Here is an 18,929-nt window from a genome sequence, read left to right as displayed (position 1 = left end):
TTACTACATATTCCACGTTAACGTTGACACAACACGCATTTCAAACTCTTGAGTTTTATTTAAAAGTCATCACAAAAGCATTCTTTGAACACTGCTAAATGATGTGCATGCATATAACTTTCACAGCAGGATTAAAAAAACACACAAATGCTGCGTGCAAGTTCTAGCAAGTACAGCAATCCAGTACTGAAAACAAAACAAAACTAACATAAAATGGCCGCATGGGAGAAGAGCATGACGATATATTTGTGGTGCATATACGGTTTCCTACTTTTAAGCTGAGAGAATGAAGCTGACGAGTCTGAGGAGTAAAAGATAAAGAGGGACAGCATCCTTTCCTAAACCACTGCACCCCCCCCCCCCTCCCCCCGGTCCACCAGGGCATGGTATCAGTCTTCCAGTCTATTTGCAAGCTTGCTTTTTGGCACTTAGGGAATCAGAGGTAAGAAAATAACGGCAACAGGTGCTAAATAGGTGCAAAGCTAGCCAAAGATTCAGAGGAGTTTGGTGCTCAGAAACGGGCCCGGATTCTCTCCAACGGATCTGTCTCCCACATCTTGGGGTCCCAAGCATGGAACCAGCCGGTAAAGGTTGGCGGCTCTGCTCCCTGTTTGATGGTGGTGATGGGCAGCCCCTTACGGCCGGCTGGGTCCAAATCCAGGTATTCTCTCGCTGGAGGGGGGTAGACAGACAAATGAAATGTAAAATATAATAATACACATAAATGTCCACCAGAGGGGGCCAGAGGACCCGGAGCCCAAAGGTAGGTTGACGTCATTGCAGCGCCGCAATGAAACCCTAAAATGTTGGATCTTTTCATTTTAAACTGGTATTGGTACAGTTTTATATTTCAGATGTATAGATTTGGGGTGTTAAGTTGCCGTGTGATGAATTTAGTGTTTAGTCACAGTGAGTCAGACTGTTAGGTTGTGATGAGCACATAGTACACCAGTAGTTGTAAATTAAAGGAGATGTCACAAGATGAATTAGTATAAGCGACAGGGTTCAAAGTTGAAGAAAAAAAGTAATGGCTTATACACTAAAACGTACAGAAACTAAAATATTACAAATATCAGTAGAGTATATTGTGCCAGGGAAGTAGTATCCAGAGACGCATTGCTGACATCTTTAAGCTTGCGTTCATCTGAGATGCTCTAATTCAAAATACGCCCCTGGAGCCACGAAGTCAAAAGGCCATCTACTGGATCTGCATTGTTGCCGGTCAAAAGGCAAGCATGTGATAGTTAGGGTGCAGTGTGGCATGATGGCTAAGGTGCACGTCTCTTGAATGCACCATCGAGCTCCTTAGAGTCTGAAATAATAGTCATTGTTCATTTTAAAGTGTAGATTCATGTACTAATTAGGATGCAAAGCCTTTTCTAAAGCTGAAAGCTACGTGGGGCAAATAATAGCTCTTACAGTTCACGTGCAACCAACCTATTTTGGGAGCTCCAGCCCTTTCCTGCGCATTCGCCTCGTTGCCAACCCAAAGAAAGAGCTGCAAGTAAACAAGGAAAATAAGTTTTTCATGTAGAATTCTACAAGAGTGCTGCGAATACTGGTGGACATGTTACTTGGCCCCAGGTATCCAGAATCATGACGTCATCAGTGGCCAGGTCAGATTGGGTAAAATCTCCGGGTACTTCTTCAACCTAACAGCAGCACAATATCAACATCATGCGGCAAATCATGAAGGAAAACACTAATATGATTTCACATACGATGAGTCTTCCGGTTTTGTTGGAGCAGCCAAAGAGACGTGGAGCTTTGATCACTTTCTGCAGAGCCTTGGAGGTCTGGTATTCCTTCTTACCACCCAGGGCGGACCAGAAAGCAGCTGAGATCAAGACAGTCATAAGGTGAGACTAGTTTGGACTGAACATGAAGTCAATCATGTCCTTTTTATGTCCTTATACAAACCGAAGTATTAGTCAGCGACAACACAAAATGACATTTTTTTTTATTATTAAGGGAGAAAAAAAAATCCAAACTAAAAGTAAAAAAAAAGTATTTGCCCCCTAACAACTGCAATCAAGCATTTGTAATAACTTGCAATGAGTCTCTCTGTGGAGGAATAGTGTCCCATTCATCTTTGCAGAATTGTTGTCATTCAGCCACATATGAGGCTTTTGCAGTATGAAGTACTTTTTTTAAGGCATCTCAAGCATCTCAATAGGATCCAGATCAGGACTTTGACTAGGCCACTCCAAAGTCTTCATCTGGTTTTACTTCAGCCATTCAGAGGTGGACTTGCTGGTGTGTTTTGGATCATTGTCCTGCTGAAGAACCCAACTTGGTTTCACCAACACATGGCCGGATATTCTCCTTCAGGATTTTTTGGTGGAGCGCAGAATTAACCACAGCAAAGCAGCCCCAGACCATCACACTACCACCACCATATTTTACTGTTGGTATGATGTTCTTTGGCATTACTTTTACACCAGATGTCACGGGACACACCTTCCAAAAAGTTCAACTTTTATCTAGTCAGACCACAGAGTATTTTCCCAAAGGTCTTGGGGATCATCAAGATGTTTTCAAGCCTTAATGGTCTTTTTGTTCAGCAGTGGTTTTGGTCTTTTTATAGACCTCTTGGATGAGTCGTCGCTACGCTCTTTGGGTCATTTTGTTTGGCCGGCCACTGGGAAGGTTCAGCACTGTTCCATGTTTTCACCATTTGTGGATCATGGCTCTCACTGTGGTTTGCTGGAGTCCCAAAGCTATAGAAGTGGTGTTATAACCTTTTCCTGACTGAGAGATCTCAACTAATCTCAGTTATGTCATGTTTGGGCAGTGTTTTGGGTTATGTTTGGATTTTTTTTCTTCCTTAATAAGTAGTATTATATATATATATATATAAAATAAGTATTTTGTGTTCAGCTGTGCTGTCATTGACTAATATTTAATATCAATATTTATTTTTTTTGGTTTTTGATCATCTGAAACATTTAACATTCATGAAAATCTCTTTGATTAGATTGTGCCGGTGTACATAATATAGTGACCATTCCTGAATATTAGCACTGATACTGATGATGTGAACGCCACCCTTCACGTGGCCCCAAGTTGTTCTTTAGTAGAAATCTAATCCAGAGAGAACACCCACCTGGCTCTTTTCCCTCTGAAACAGAGCTGGCGTTTCCCCCGAGGAAGCTCACCACATGCTTGGCGGCCTGCATTTCATCATCACTGGCGCCCACACCTCGCCACACAAACAGCCCGCCGGGCGACTTCAGCACGAACACGTCATTGGTGTTCAGGTTGGTAGCAGACACGTCAACCTGAGGATGAAAAATGACAAGAGTCACGACAGGTGGGTCAGCTCTCTGCTTAAATTTGAATCAAAGCGTTCCACACCTCCACCGCGCGGGTGTTGTGGGAGGAGCTCTGCCGGATGTGGAAGAGGCGAGTAGCTCCGGTTTGAGTCTGTCCACCTTTACGTGACGTTCCCCCGCTGTGGATGATCATAGGTTTGCCTTTGAACACGCTCATCAGGTGGGGGGGCTCCTGACCCTGAGTTACCCTCACCTGAAAGGGGAATCAAAGCTTGGTCAATAACCACATTCTGTTTTTATGTGGATTTGATTTTGTGTATTAAAAAAAATCCAAACATATATTATATCCATCCATACAAATGTTTTCTACGCCGCCTATCCTCACGAGGGCTGTGGGGTTATCAATCTGCGCCGTGGGGTTATCAATCTGCGCCGTGGGGTTATCAATCTGTGCCGTGGGGTTATCAATCTGTGCTGTGGGGTTATCAATCTGTGCTGTGGGGTTATCAATCTGTGCTGTGGGGTTATCAATCTGTGCTGTGGGGTTATCAATCTGTGCTGTGGGGTTATCAATCTGTGCTGTGGGGTTATCAATCTGTGCTGTGGGGTTATCAATCTGTGCCGTGGGGTTATCAATCTGTGCTGTGGGGTTATCAATCTGTGCTGTGGGGTTATCAATCTGTGCTGTGGGGTTATCAATCTGTGCTGCACTGGTGGCCAAAGACGTGCATGACTGTACTGTTTATATGTTTGTGTTCTACTCAGAAATTGCAATTGCTTATTTATTCATCAGAAGCGATATTTATTACCCCATTAAATGACATAATTCCTGAATGATATTTTTCTTCTGCTCCATACTGTAACCACAGTATGAAGACTTACAGAAGGGCCACAATTACAATTGATGAAACAACACCCTCTGCTGGCCATCCATTGACATTGTATTTTTCATGACTGTAAAAGGTGTGTTATTACGGGCCTCATTGCTTAACGTTCTAGCAAAAATAAGATATGCCTTTATTCGTCCCTCAGTGGGGAAATTTGTAATAATGTATATCATGTAAATAATGTATTTTTCCAGTGATTATAACATGAATGACCTTGGCTGCAACTGCTCATATCACACCAGGCTACACGTACGTCAACAAGCTCTAACCTGAACTGGGGATCCACCCATTGAGTCATCCAGCTTAACAGTGAGGAACGCTGAAGCGGCAAGTTCATCTTGTGTAGCCTTCAGCCCCTGCCTGACAAAGTCACACACACACATACGTAGTCAGAATTGTTCTGTGAGAACAAGCTCCACGGTCGTCTTAGACCGGGTGTGGCACGCCACCGACAGCTCATGGTACGCTTTCTGTCGGTGATGGCTTGCGTGTTTGTTCACAATCAGGAGACACACCAAGTATAGATGATGTGTCCATTTTTGTAGCTGTAGAGGATGAGGTAACAGTCGCCGCCATAGAAGTGACCGTGACCTGAAGGATCCACGGGAACCTTTTCTCCATTCTCCACACGCCAGATCTAAAATGCATACCACACTTGTCAGTATCATGCATTGCAGTTGCGCAACACTACAGTATAATAAACATATTGTGCCAAAAATACACTTATATTATGTGCTAATTATTCCATGTGAATGTAATAACATTAGTTTCACTATGCGCTAATATTTACACACATATTTATTTCTGCTAAGATGCACACTAAAGGAACACTGACTTGCCTCTTGTGTCCAAACTAAGTCCTCCACATGCCTATCACCTGATTCAAATAGCCTTGGGTGTCTTGGCATGTGAGTCTGCCCTTCATGATCTCTTTCTCACCCTTCCTCTTTGACATAATAATTATGATAGCATGAATAGTCATACATTTTGGCCAGGTTGTATAGATTTGTCTCCTTGTATGCATGTCATTATTCTCATACAACTTGTGTATTTTCCCTTAACACTACGCCACCGTGTTACCTCCACTTTGCCGCTGCCGTCATCCACCATGTTGTGCTGAGCCGCCATGGCTTTATTGGCGTGCAGGCTGGCCGCGTCAAAAGGCACCTGTTCCACTCGAGCGATATGACCAATAGTGAAGGCCTTCGTCGGACCGGTGGTCTCGTCTTTGTCCTTCCAGTCAATGAAGAACTGCTTGAACAAGGTTGTCTCAGCTCCAGCAGGAAGTACTTGGATCTGCAAGGATCGTGATAGGATATACGTATAATAAATATCATGTTTGTAAAGTTGCGTATATAAAGTGGAGCAATACCTTCGTCTTTTTGCTGTATCCTTTGTCCGTAATGAACTTCTGACCGGCAGACATGGCGGCTTTACGTTCTGATGGGTTGGCCTTTGGACCTGATTTCAGACAAGGTCATCATTACAACCAGACACTTCATTAGAAACACTCATCTACCTGCAAAATACCTGCGTTCTTTCTTTCTTGGAAACTATCTAATCATTATAAGCAGCTGGTGGTAAACATTGCCGCTATGGCTGACAACAATATTATTATATAATTCATTGAATGCTTCCAGACTTGTGGATACCTTTCCAAACAAAGATGTTACTGTCCACGCCATTGTCCAGAATGTAGCACTCATCCAGAGACAACATGGCCTGTTTGAAGGGACTGGATGGGGCCACGCTAGACAGCTTCATGGGACCACATGCGTCCGAAATCTGCACAGGAAAAGAAAAATATGACTCATTTACAGTCAAACCTAATTTGTTTTGCACATAATAACAAACTGGTCCATTTATCCTTCCAACAAAGCACCCAAGCATTTATTGAGTGTGACTGCTAAATAACCCATCATGGGGCCAAATACATTTCTAGAGAATAAAATACAGAATTGACCTATTACCATTTCAGTCCGTGGTGGTGTCATGGTACAGCTGCTGCCTTTTAATGCAGAGGATGCGAATTCAATCCTAGTCCTGAACAATTGTTGTTTTTTTTAGTCTCCTAATTCCAAAATATGCAACTAAACTGAGGCGGGGGGGGGGGGGGGGGGGGGGGGGGGGGTTTGTGGTGGGCAAAACCCTTCATTTCAGTGAACCGTATCATTCCAGTTCATTCAGTAAAAATATCTGTTCATTTCGTTCATTCATTCATTTTCTACCGCTTTTCCTCACGAGGGTCGCGGGGGGTGCAGGAGCCTATCCCAGCTGTCTTCGGGCGTAAGGCGGGGTACACCCTGGACTGGTCGCCAGCCAATCACAGGGCACATATAGACAAACAACCATTCACACTCACATTCATACCTATGGACAATTTGGAGTCGCTAATTAACCTAGCATGGAATTTTTGGAATGTGGGAGGAAACCGGAGTACCCGGAGAAAACCCACGCATGCACGGGGAGAACATGCAAACTCCACACAGAGATGCCCGAGGGTGGGATTGAACCCTGGTCTCCTAGCTGTGAGGTCTGCGCGCTAACCCCTAGACCACCGTGCCGCCCTCGTTCATTTCATCATTTCATTATTTCGTTAATTCCGTTGATTTTGTTCATTTCCGTCAATTCCGTCTCTCGGCCTTTCAGTCAGCTAACCCACCCACCTACAGAACGAGGCGTGACAGGCGAGCACGCAAATAGCCCCGCCCTGCAGATAGCCCCGCCCTGCAAAAGGAACGGTGAACTGACTCTCCTGCCCATCAAAAAAAAAGCGGACATTTTAGGGGCGGTGACCTTGTTCATTCCGTTCACATAAAAGAACTAGTTCTTTTGACCCGTTCATTCATGACCGACACACCACTACTGGGGGGAGGGGGGGACCCAAAGTGATTTTCCTAGTGGTGCCCCTGTTTGCAATACTGATCAAATTCAGCTTAGGGCCCCAATTTCACCAGGAGCAGCCCTGGTCAGACGCCAATCAATGAGGCTTGTGGCTTGGTTTTACGCCATTTATCCCAGTCCTGGACACTTCAAGGGACTGGGTGTTGGGGCCCAACAACACTGTAAACAAAAGATGATATTTACCATGTAGAGGGCAGCCTTCTTCCGATTGGAGGAGTCCACTTTGTCATCGTCAGGAGTACTCGGTGCAATTGCCGTTTTGGGCCCCAGCACCTACAAGAAGCACAACCATTAACCACAGAGCTCGTCTTTATCCTTTAAAGCAGGGGTGGGCAAACTACGGCCCGGGGGCCACATCCGGCCCGCCAAGTGTTTGAATACGGCCCGCCCAATCTTTCCAAAGTATTTCATTTAAACTCAACATACAACCTGGCATCATGGTCTGAGCCAACCTTTTGATGGTTGTATCAATTTCGTTGTTTGACATGGTCTGTTGTTTACAAAGTGCTCCTGAAAAAAGGGACACGAGCACATAATAATAATAAAAATTAAAATAATAATAATTATATTATTATTATAACTATTATGATTATTATATTTATTATATTAATGCTAATTATTATATTCATTATATATAATAATGTTATATTTGCATATTTTACATAATAATAATAATATAATAATTATTATTTTAATTTTATTTTAATTATTATAATATTTTATTATTTTTAAAATATTTAAATATAAATATAAAATAATAAATAATAATGGCAGATTGCATGACAATCTTACAGATACAATAATACCAGGTGGACTGTTACGTGTAAAATATATAGTCTGCCCCCCCCCCCGGAAATTTTGTTATATCAATGCGGCCCGCGAGTCAAAAAGTTTGCCCACCCCTGCTTTAAAGAGAAACACAATAACTCCAGTGGACAGGGTGGAAGCTCATAGCTTCCTTCAGGGGTGTCAGAACCTTTTCTACCAAGGTTCACATAACGAAAAATACTTGATTGAGGTGTTTGGGTTTTTTTATGGTAGCAGCTTTGGACAAAGGAAAAGTCTGGTATGATGCTAATGCAATAAATAGTGCTAAGCTATCATTGCACGTCTGTGCTGGATGCTACATTTGAAAACAAACCACGAGGTACGTGGGGTTCACCACCATGCTTCCCTTAAGTGTTTACGAGGCCTGGACTTGGCACACATTTGGCCCGGGAGCAGCTCATTACAAAGCTCAGCATTGTGTGGGCTTGTTCCCACGCTGACGATCTCAGTGGACGTGACGTGCATCATTAGAGCCCCGGCTTCCACTCACAGGAGACCACCTTTGGGATCCAAACAGGGGAGGGTCGGAACATTGATTGTGTGTGTACCACCAATACCTCTATGATGGCTGCAGGCTCTTCGCCCTCCTCCACCATGTACAGCTTGGCGCGCCCGTTTCGCTCGTTGTCTCTGATGTCGATGGCCACCTGGGAGGCTTTCAGCCTCTCGAAGCGGTTACACTCGCTGCCACACCATTGGTAGATGTCCTGGGGACACCGGAAGATTTACATCCAGACAGTTTATTATCATCTCCATAGCTTCGTAGCGGAGCAGACGCTCCACACTAGCGTCGGAATGGAAGGCCGTTTGCCGCCTGCTTTCTGGCCTGTGGCTCATTGAAGAAATGCAATTAAACAGCACAAATTAGCACAATGGAAAGAGAAAAGGCTAACATTTTGATCTGAGCAGTATAGTAAAAATATTAGGGATATCCTATAATTATCGTGATAAATTTATTTCCCGAACGGAAAACCGATATTAAAAAAATGCTGTGTACAACACATATGCATACAACATCATTCCAATACAGGAGATACGTCATCTTATACATATCGGGAGCGGAAATTGACAGTTGGACAATATCAACAAAAAAGCCAATATTATTTGACATTATTAGAGCCTTGTAGACATGAAATAACAGCCCTAAAGTCACCTCTATACTCATATTACTCAAAATAGTAGACAGTACTCAAAATAGTAGAATAGTAGCCCTGTCCGGCTGCGGCTGCTTTGGCTCCCGGTAACACAGCACATTATTATTATTATTATTATTATTATTATTATTATTATTATTATTATTATGATTATTATTATTATTATTATTATTATTATTATTATTATTATTATTATTATTATTATTATTATTATTATTATTATTATTATTATTCAGGAGCCAGGCAACGACATTTCATTGGCAATTTCACTGCTGTGTTATTGTGCAATGACAATAAAAAGTCTATCTATCTAGAACAGGGGTCAGCAACCCGCGGCTCCAGAGCCGCATGTGGCTCTCCAGCCTCTTTGTTGCGGCTCCCTTTGCAATGCTTGAATATTTTTTAGCACCCGTGTGGTGAAAATGCACGTCTTTGTTATGAGTTTACAAAAATCCAACTTTGTGTGAGACCATGAATGCATCCTGACTGAGTTCTGACTGGTGACTGAATGAGCAGACAGGATGCTATCCAGTTCTCTCTGACAGGTTAACATGAAGGGAAATGAGTAATACTTTGAGTTATTTGAGTTATTAATTATTATTAATGAGTTATTTGACGATTCTAAAAAATAAATTAGAGCTCATTTAAAAACAAAAGTTTATCTCCAGTACTAGCAAGAGTACTCCAACTCGTCTTTTTTTTTCCCTCCAATGTTGTTTTAAACATACAACGTTTTGCGGCTCCAGGCTATTTTTCTTTAGTGGGCAAGTGGGTGAAATGGCTCTTTTCATAGTAAAGGTTGCCGACCCCTGATCTAGAAGAACAGACAGAAATAAGACACAACATAGATTCACACGCCATATAATTGAATGTTTGTTAATTTAGCCATTTTTATGCTTGAAAACGTAGGCCAAGATGGTGTAAAAGTTGGTTATTTTGACTAGTACTCGGTCGTAGTCAAGCACGAAAATGCAGTATTTTATTCATTTGTTTTGAAAAACCATAATAGCGAGAACAGAGTGAAGCGACAAAGTGTCACCACCCTGCACTACATATGTCCCTGCTAACGAGCTAAATCCCACCTTTCCCAGGTCAACGATGAAGCAGTCTCCCTTGTTGAAGCTGGACCAGGACATGTCCACCTCCGTGGCTCTGATGGCCCTGCGACCTTTGATGTGAAGCAGTCGTTTCACATTCATGTCGTTGGTCACCACATGTTGGAAACCAGACGCCACGCCGCCTTTCTGTTAGCATATAATGAACACGTCGTTAGGTACCTGTTGGATTCCTTTGAGCAAAAAGGTCAACCGTGATGGGGCACCAAAAATATTCATACTCTGGATCATCAGGAACAATAGTGTCATTTCATCACACAGACATCAAATATTAAAGAAAAAAGTCAACTAAACAAAATACATTTTTGATTTTTGAATAATTATGGGAATGAAGTGACAATATTCTGGGAATTAAGTCATAGCAGTACGAGAAGAACATTTACAAAGATTATTAAAATGACATATCGCGCCAAAGTCTGTTATTTGACAGGAAGTGATTATTAGCTATGAAAAAACTCACAACGACATTGTCATAGGTGGCGCTGCAATGCTGCCTCTGTAGCCTGAGTAGCCCCTAGCCCAGAGGGAGGCTGACGTCATTGCAGTGCCCCCAATGAATGTGTTACTCTGATGCAATGCCTTATGGGAAAACTTTAAAACGTTCTCATTATGAGCTTGTATTGGTACATGTTTCTATATTTCTGAGGTATATTGTTTGGAGTGTTAAGTTGCTGTGTGATGAATTTAGTGTTCTCAGTAAGATGGCACCATGAGTCAGACTGTTATATACAGAGCTACCGTTTCCTCACTGACTTGTGATTACGCAACACTAAACACTATTAAAACAATTAGTAATAGTTCTCAAGAGGTTAGAACAGGGGTCTCAAACTCAAGTTACCTGGGGGCCACTGGAGCTAGGGTGTGGGTGAAGCTGGGCTGCATTAGGTAAAAAAACAAAAAAAAATTATATATATATAAAATAAAAATATGAATAAGTATTAATTACACTAAATATTAAATATGAATAAATATATATAATGTAATAGTCTTCAATGCTTCTGCTATACCCTCCACTTTTTCAGTGTTTTGGTTCTTTGGAAAAGCTCTGATAAAACATTAAAATATTATAAATTATGATAAATTAATTGTTATTTATTATTAAATTATTAAATAAATGTCTAATGTTAATTTTTATTTTTTGACACAAAATAAGATAGAAAAATAAATAAGCAAATCAAAAAACAAATGAAACAAATTAATTTTTATTTATTATTCAATTATTAAATAAATGTTTAATGTTAATTTTTATTTTTCGACATACAATAAGATGGAAAAATAAATAAGCAAATCAAAAAATGAAGGAAACAAATTGACAAATTAATTTTTATTTATTATTAAATAAATGTTTAATGTTAATTTTTATTTTTCAACACAAAATAAGATGGAAAAATAAATAAGCAAATCAAAAAATAAAGGAAACAAATTAACAAATTAATTTTTATTTATTATTAAATAAATGTTTAATGTTAATTTTCATTTTTCAACACAAAATAAGATGGAAAAATACATAAGCAAATCAAAAAACAAATGAAACAAATTAACAAATTAACAAAACTTTCATATCAAGGCGGGGGCCTCAAACTAGTGTCCCGCGGGCCGCATTTGGCCGTGAGTTTGAGACCCCTGTGTTAGAATTTAGCTGTAAATAAGCCGCAGAGTTCAAAGTTGAAGAAAAAAGTAGCGGCTTTTACAGCAAAATTTTGGGTATATTATATTCTCTGACGGGGGGGGGGGGGGGGGCTCTGTGTCGGGTTAATTATGTAATATATCATTTAGTTTATCCATTCAATAAATAAAAATTCAGAGTAGGAATTTTGGGGGTTAATATGGGGTACTAGTTGGAGGATTTCATGGACGCTGAGGATGAATTCAACGTGACACATTAATGTCGGAGCCCACAGAGCTGTCAGATAAGGACATGGGTTGACTGCGTGTCAATCATCTCACAGGGTCGTGGAGAAAAGGGAGGGTCATACAACAACATTGTACCTGCGAGGCAGAAGCGTCTGGTAACATGGCGTCCTTTGAGAAGCCGTGAAGCAGAAGACGTGTTTACAAGTCATGCCAATGAACAACAGACACGAAGACGTCGCTACAGATACGGTTTTAAAAAAAAAAAAAAAGTTGAAGTTGTTGAGAAGAAAAAACCCACAGGGTCTTGTCTGGCGCCATGTGGGGGCGTGGCTTCCGAGGCTAAATGAAACCACATTCATGCTGCTCGCTGCTCTCAAAAGCCAGGCAGTAAAATTTTCCACGGCAACAATGTGGCCTGTGTTTATTCTGGTGGAAAAATAGTTTCTCCACCAAATGTACGTGGAGAATGGAAGAACACTATGACTCATCTCTAAACCATCTCTACGTATCATCTTCATCTCTATATTCTTCCTCCTATGGACGTCGTCGTCTTCTTCACGAGCCAAAGCAACATTTTTGTCTTTGTTTTCTAATCAACATTATGTAATAATTTGGAGCTAATTATAGGCTGACCAAGTTAGTGTTTTAGGCAACGAGAAACAGATGAGCATTCAAGAAGCGGCCTTTCATTGCGCATGTTATCGGCCTCAGTCCTGAGCACACCCTGGATTGTATTAATATTCAACGGGGAAGGTTTGTGTGGCCTGTGAACTTCACACTCGTTAGCGTAACCATGTGACAAAGGGCACACGGAGCTGACAATCATTAAGCTGAATACATATTCCATAATCACAGATGGTCACTTCCATTTGAGCTATCCAATGAAACAAATTCTTTATCCGAGTTTTTATGATCTTTTATGGCTTGATGGCAGCCATGACGGTGTACACACGAGTACACACGAGTACACACGGCAGTGGCGAGTAAGGCCAACGTTCAAGCCTCTTGAAAGTAACAGAAAAAACAGATTTACGAGATTTGAATTGAACATTTTGGAGCAGCTGACAGCTCACAGCACGAATGGGAGTTGTTTGCATTGCTTACACAAACGTTGTCACACACTAAAAGTATGAATATTATAGTAGTTATCTATTAGTAGTACTGCTATGCATGTATGGACACTGTTGCGCAATGCCAAGCTCTCTTAAGCACACATAGTAAACCGCTAAAAAACTGAAAATAATTCAACAAACAGTCATAAGTCCCAAGGACATAAGTTATGTATAAATATATATAAAACACTTATGTATAGAAAAAATACTGTGTGTTTATTTACTTCAAATGCAAATAATGTCAGTCAATTTAAAATGATTAAAATATTGAATTCAATTAATCACTCTTTGAAAACGAATTAATCATGATTAATCACCATTTGGAACTCTGAGTGAAATATGCCTATTTTTACTGCATTCATGTATTCACTCCCAAAGACATATTTATACTTTTTTTTTTTTTTTTTAACGTTTTTTGTGCTAGAGGCAAAAAGAGGTGATGACGCAACTCCACGATAAAGAAGAGCACTTTTGGTGCAGTTTTAAGCTGAAAAAAAAAAAAAAAAACACAAAAGTGGCAGAAAGTGGCGCATACGCATGAATTAAGAAATGTAACGTATTTAATGAAATAAATTTGTTAGCGCTGCTAACATGTTATTACTGACAGCCCTAATTTTTACAAATGTATTTTCATTTGTTTGTTTCTTTAAGCTTTTTCCTGATTTCGGAGTCGGAGTCATATTTTGCAGGACACTACTATTTTCGCAATTAAAGCATAGGAAACTTGTTTATAACGTTTAAAATACAAATTTCAACATTATTGGAGCCCTCTAGACATGAATGAAAACTCCTATAGTCACCTTTGCCCTCCTACTATGCAGTATAGTAGACAAAAATAAGAGAAAATAAGGGATATTAGACATAAATAAGACATAACAGACTCCCAGTTGGCATTGGGAGAGTCCATTGAAGATGAAGGTGAGGTGCTTATTTGTTCCAGTGGATTATTTCGGACACGGAGTCTATTAGAGCGGAGGAAACTTAATGAGCAAACAGGGTCTATCCGCTGTAAGCGTTATTGTTCGCTGTCTCTGCGGCACTCGGAAGCTCACCTGGTACTTGATGCCGGACTTGAAGTAGCCCAGGAAAGTGTTGGACTCGGAACGCTGCAGCTCCCTGAACTGCACCGGTCCACCACCCAGGAAGTCGTCCAGCTGCGTGGCAAAGATGGCCACCGTGCCGCTCTCGTCCTGCGAGCACTCGTCACCTGGAAGAAGTGACGACCATGTTAAAGAACGCTTCACTTCGGTCGTGGGTCGTCATGGCAGCTCCGAGTCAGGCTGTGAGACGCTGACTCACATCTGCCACAGCTGCTATGAATCACAACATGGACGCCACTTTTCCATAATTCCACATGACTCGATCTAAGACAGGGGGATTCATTTTGGAATCTTGTATAATTGCGGTAGAGGCTCATCTGTCTGTTGGCAGGATACGGCACAAACATGTAAGGACTGGTTCCTGTCTCTTGTGCCTCATGAGGTCGTTCCTACTGGGATTTATGGACATTTAGAGAGCATGGGAAAATACATGTTGAGTGGATTCACCTGTGAGACCTGCAGGACTGATAAGTGCAACACTCCTTTTCTCTTGTAGATAGCGCCATCAAAACACTATTTCAAAATATTTGCCCAGGCATTTTCCTGCTGAAAAATGTTGAGTGGATTCACCTGTGAGACCTGCAGGACTGATAAGTGCAACACTCCTTTTCTCTTGTAGATAGCGCCATCAAAACACTTTTTCAAAATATTTGCCCAGGCATTTTCCTGCTGAAAAATGTTGAGTGGATTCACCTGTGAGACCTGCTAGTGGACTGATAAGTGCAACACTCCTTTTCTCTTGTAGATAGCGCCAACAAAACACTTTTTCAGAATATTTGCCCAGGCATTTTCCTGCTGGAAAATGTTGAGTGGATTCACCTGTGAGACCTGCAGGACTGATAAGTGCAACACTCCTTTTCTCTTGTAGATAGCGCCATCAAGACACTTTTTCAAAATATTTGCCCAGGCATTTTCCTGCTGAAAAATGTTGAGTGGATTCACCTGTGAGACCTGCAGGACTGATAAGTGCAACACTCCTTTTCTCTTGTAGATAGCGCCATCAAAACACGTTTTCAAAATATTTGCCCAGGCATTTTCCTGCTGAAAATTGTTGAGTGGATTCACCTGTGAGACCTGCTAGTGGACTGATAAGTGCAACACTCTTTGTCCCTTGTAGATAGCGCCATCAAAACACTTTTTCAAAATATTTGCCCAGGCATTTTCCTGCTGAAAAATGTTGAGTGGATTCACCTGTGAGACCTGCAGGACTGATAAGTGCAACACTCCTTTTCTCTTGTAGATAGCGCCATCAAAACACTTTTTCAAAATATTTGCCCAGGCATTTTCCTGCTGAAAAATGTTGAGTGGATTCACCTGTGAGACCTGCAGGACTGATAAGTGCAACACTCCTTTTCTCTTGTAGATAGCGCCATCAAAACACTTTTTCAAAATATTTGCCCAGGCATTTTCCTGCTGAAAAATGTTGAGTGGATTCACCTGTGAGACCTGCTAGTGGACTGATAAGTGCAACACTCCTTTTCTCTTGTAGATAGCGCCATCAAAACACTTTTTCAAAATATTTGCCCAGGCATTTTCCTGCTGAAAAATGTTGAGTGGATTCACCTGTGAGACCTGCTAGTGGACTGATAAGTGCAACACTCTTTGTCCCTTGCAGATAGCGGCATCAAACTACTTTCTATTTTTATATTTACATTTGGAAAAAACAAATTCATTAACATTCAAAGCCGGGGTGTTTTTGCCACCGACGGCCCCATAATGAAAAAGGAAAGGATGCAAGGTCCATTTTGATTTTCATAAACCAACACATGTAGATATGGAAAAAGTGACCTAGTTGTGCAAAAATGCATTTATTTTGTTTTGTTTATGATACTATTACCACAAAAAATAAACACATTTTAGTGAAAATTCTACTTACTACATACTACTACATACAAATACTCTTTTTCCCAGCCTTTAGTTTCCAAAAATGTAGCTTTATTTTGTTTTGTTTAACATAATAATAATAATAATACAAATAATGTTAGCATGCTAACTTTAGCAGGTTAACATTGTTAGCATGCTAACATGAGCATACTAGCATTTTTTTTGCAATTTTCATTCGTATGAACTTAAGCGGTTAGTTGTTAGCATGCTAACTAATATAATTTTTCAAGGAAGGCACTACAAACAATAGTTCTATTATGCTAGGTGCTAGCATGCTAATGTTAGCATTTTTTATGTCATTCAAACCCTTTCACGGTATGTATTTTTGGTTAAGGAATCTTAATATGTAAGTATGTCCATCATTTTATAAACAAAGCAAAATAAAACGTAGAAAGATTAAGACAAGAAAATCTAAAAACACTTTTCGATTGTTTGGGTTGTTAAATGTTCCACGCCAGTCCTGTAGGTGGCAGAAATGTGCATTATGATAAGGATGTAAGTGCCAAAGAGTAATAAGGGAAGACGCCATATCAACTGCCTTATGACGCCTTTAGCTTCCCACAGTGGTAAATATGAAGTAATAATAAATAATCGTGATTTTGGTTGGCCCGTTAAGCCTCTTTGGTTTTATCCCAGCCTACAAACAAACCAGAAAGTGGCTCAAACCCTCGAGAAATGTCGAAATGGACAAATCAAGTTTCCTGTTTTGAAAAGATGCCATTTAGGTAAGATGAGCCGCAGGATTTCATAGCGCAACAACAAGTTGAAGATGCAGTTTCTGTTTTGGATTCGCACCACAAAAGCAATTGAGCATTTGAGTGAAGTCAGGAAGTGCGTCTCACCCAGCCACATGTGGATGTTGTAGGAAGGGGCCGCAGTGGTGAAGAGCAGCAAGTACGCATCTCCCGTGTAGAAGTTGCCATGCAGGGCCTTGGGAACGGGCTTCAGGTCCATGTCCTCGATACGCCACACCTGCAAGCCCGGCTGTTTCCCTGCACCTACAAACTCCTTATGGGACACCATGATGGCTCTGAGGGGGGCGGGACAGAGAATCATTTCAATGTTTTTTTTTTTTGCATTGCAAATCTTTGCTATTGCAGCACACTTGTTAACCACGTTTAAGGACAAAGAGGCTATTGTGTCCAGTGCAGAGGCAGCACATTTTCATAAATCCGACATGAGGCTTCTTCACAACTTTGTCGTAATGCTCTACTACAGGGGTGGGCAAATATTTGGACTCGAGGGCCGCATTGAGTTAACAAAATTGTCTGGGGGGCCAGAACATATATTTAACACACTATTTTATGCTTATCTTTTTCCTTGAATTATTTGTCTAATTTTATCTGTAAAAGTGTTATCCTATATCAGTTGTATGTTCTCATGTCCCTTTTTTAGGAGCACTTTAAACATCACACCACATCCAACTATGTCATTTAATTTTACAGTTTTGTTGTTTATTTTTTACTAAATCAGACATCCGACTTGCAAGTCATGTTGCCAGTTTGTATGTTAAAAGTTGAAGTTACTTAGAAAGCAACTGGCGGGCCGGATTCAAACGCTTGGTGGGCCGCATGTGGCCCCCGGGCCGTAGTTTGCCCACCCCTGCTCTACTACCTTTCACACGCATTTCTGGAATTAAACGCATACTTTGAACTCATACTGCCTTAGCTTTATTTATGTATATTCATGCATTTGATGCTTCATATTACTACAAATAAACGTGAATGGAATCTCTTGTACCGCCAAAAATGCAAGATGACGCAGATTACAGCCTGATTCCAAATTGTAGTGAGCAGCAGGATTATTGCCGGAGGTCGGCATGGGATTTCCATGGGATCACGGCATTCTCAGTCATCCCTCGTTTATTGCGTGGTAAGTGAATTCCCGCTAAGTAGGATTCCTTCTTTATGAATGGAATATTTTCATAGTTGGTGCATACAAATCCTATTTACAACAGTTTTTGACATTATTAGAGACCTCTAGATGTTAACTAACACCCCTATAGTCACCTTTACACTGGTATATAATCATAGAACACTTCAGAAGTCATTACATTTCTTGTGTTATTATTATTCAAATACAGAAAATTGACTAAAATGCGCATTTGTTTTAGTTTGTTTTCAACCGCAAAACAGCAAAACCGCAATCGAGTGAGGCTGCAAGATTCAAAGCACCATGTGGTGAGGGGCGACTGTACTCCTAACACAGCAAACAACACTAAAATGAACCAAATGAACTAAAATGAATTGTCTCAGCTGTGTGTTTGGTTATTGCACAGCTCAGGTTTCCAACAGGAAAGGACTTGAAAGGTTTGCTGGAACCGACTGATCAATAATACGTTGATGCATTCGTCATACATTATGGACAATAATGGACTTTTTAATACTAGTCAGTGTACCCAGTATACATGATTAGTTTTCTGGTCATCTCACTCGATTTGTATGAAACATCATATTTTAATACTCCAGCGTGTGACTGCTACTTTTTGTGGTGTTACGTAACAGCGCTCTTTGCTTTTATGCTCCTTTAATCCGTTAAAGCGCCAAAGCATCAGCAAATGCAATCACATAAACTCTGCAACAGCCAGCAAAAGGACAACTAACGAGAAGCCTTATTCGCATATGATATTTATAACGTTGTAATAACGTGACGACACTCACATTTGGAGAGATGAATGAGAAGAAGCGTCGGTGGAGGCTGCAGATGTGGGAGTGATCCTCACGTCTTGGGTGTGTTGGCAGTGGGTGTGGAAAAGCAGGAAAAGGGGTGGGCGTGTCTGTCCAAATCAGACGCGCTGATTGGTCGAATCGTCCAGA

The 18,929-nt window shown here is 40.9% G+C and overlaps 1 protein-coding gene across 2 annotated transcripts; it reads right to left on the bottom strand.

Moving 5' to 3' along the window:
- Window positions 1-38: 38 nt before the first annotated feature.
- On the bottom strand, window positions 39-18,922 carry scinlb (scinderin like b). 2 transcript variants are annotated; one of them, XM_058067594.1, is made up of 18 exons: window positions 18,774-18,922; window positions 16,956-17,143; window positions 14,182-14,336; window positions 12,153-12,185; window positions 10,131-10,292; window positions 8,452-8,601; window positions 7,250-7,339; window positions 5,815-5,947; window positions 5,535-5,623; window positions 5,243-5,458; window positions 4,678-4,799; window positions 4,432-4,522; window positions 3,358-3,528; window positions 3,107-3,281; window positions 1,722-1,837; window positions 1,575-1,652; window positions 1,438-1,498; window positions 39-672 (listed from the first exon to the last, which is right to left on the bottom strand). In XM_058067594.1, the coding sequence occupies exons 2-18, from the start codon at window positions 17,134-17,136 to the stop codon at window positions 512-514; spliced, it is 2,184 nt and encodes a 727-aa protein (XP_057923577.1). In that variant the 5' UTR covers window positions 17,137-17,143; window positions 18,774-18,922; the 3' UTR covers window positions 39-511. The 2 variants fall into 2 exon arrangements, with proteins under 2 accessions (XP_057923577.1, XP_057923578.1); XM_058067595.1 differs by lacking the exon at window positions 12,153-12,185.
- Between the last annotated feature and the right edge of the window lie 7 nt (window positions 18,923-18,929).

The sequence above is a fragment of the Doryrhamphus excisus genome, chromosome 3 (genome assembly GCF_030265055.1).
Source record: "Doryrhamphus excisus isolate RoL2022-K1 chromosome 3, RoL_Dexc_1.0, whole genome shotgun sequence".
NCBI lineage: Eukaryota > Metazoa > Chordata > Actinopteri > Syngnathiformes > Syngnathidae > Doryrhamphus > Doryrhamphus excisus.
Note: the sequence above shows the minus strand (reverse complement) of the source record. Positions and strands in the feature narration are given on the sequence as shown.

Excerpts from the sequence above, each read along its gene's own strand:
- scinlb (XM_058067594.1), bottom strand. The coding sequence starts at position 17,136 with ATGGTGTCCCATAAGGAGTTTGTAGGTGCAGGGAAACAGCCGGGCTTG. Across the intron at positions 7,340-8,451 it reads AGCCTGCAGCCATCATAGAG|GTGCTGGGGCCCAAAACGGC; the intron begins GTATTGGTGGTA and ends TGCTTCTTGTAG. Across the intron at positions 1,499-1,574 it reads TTCTGGATACCTGGGGCCAA|CTCTTTCTTTGGGTTGGCAA; the intron begins GTAACATGTCCA and ends GTTTACTTGCAG.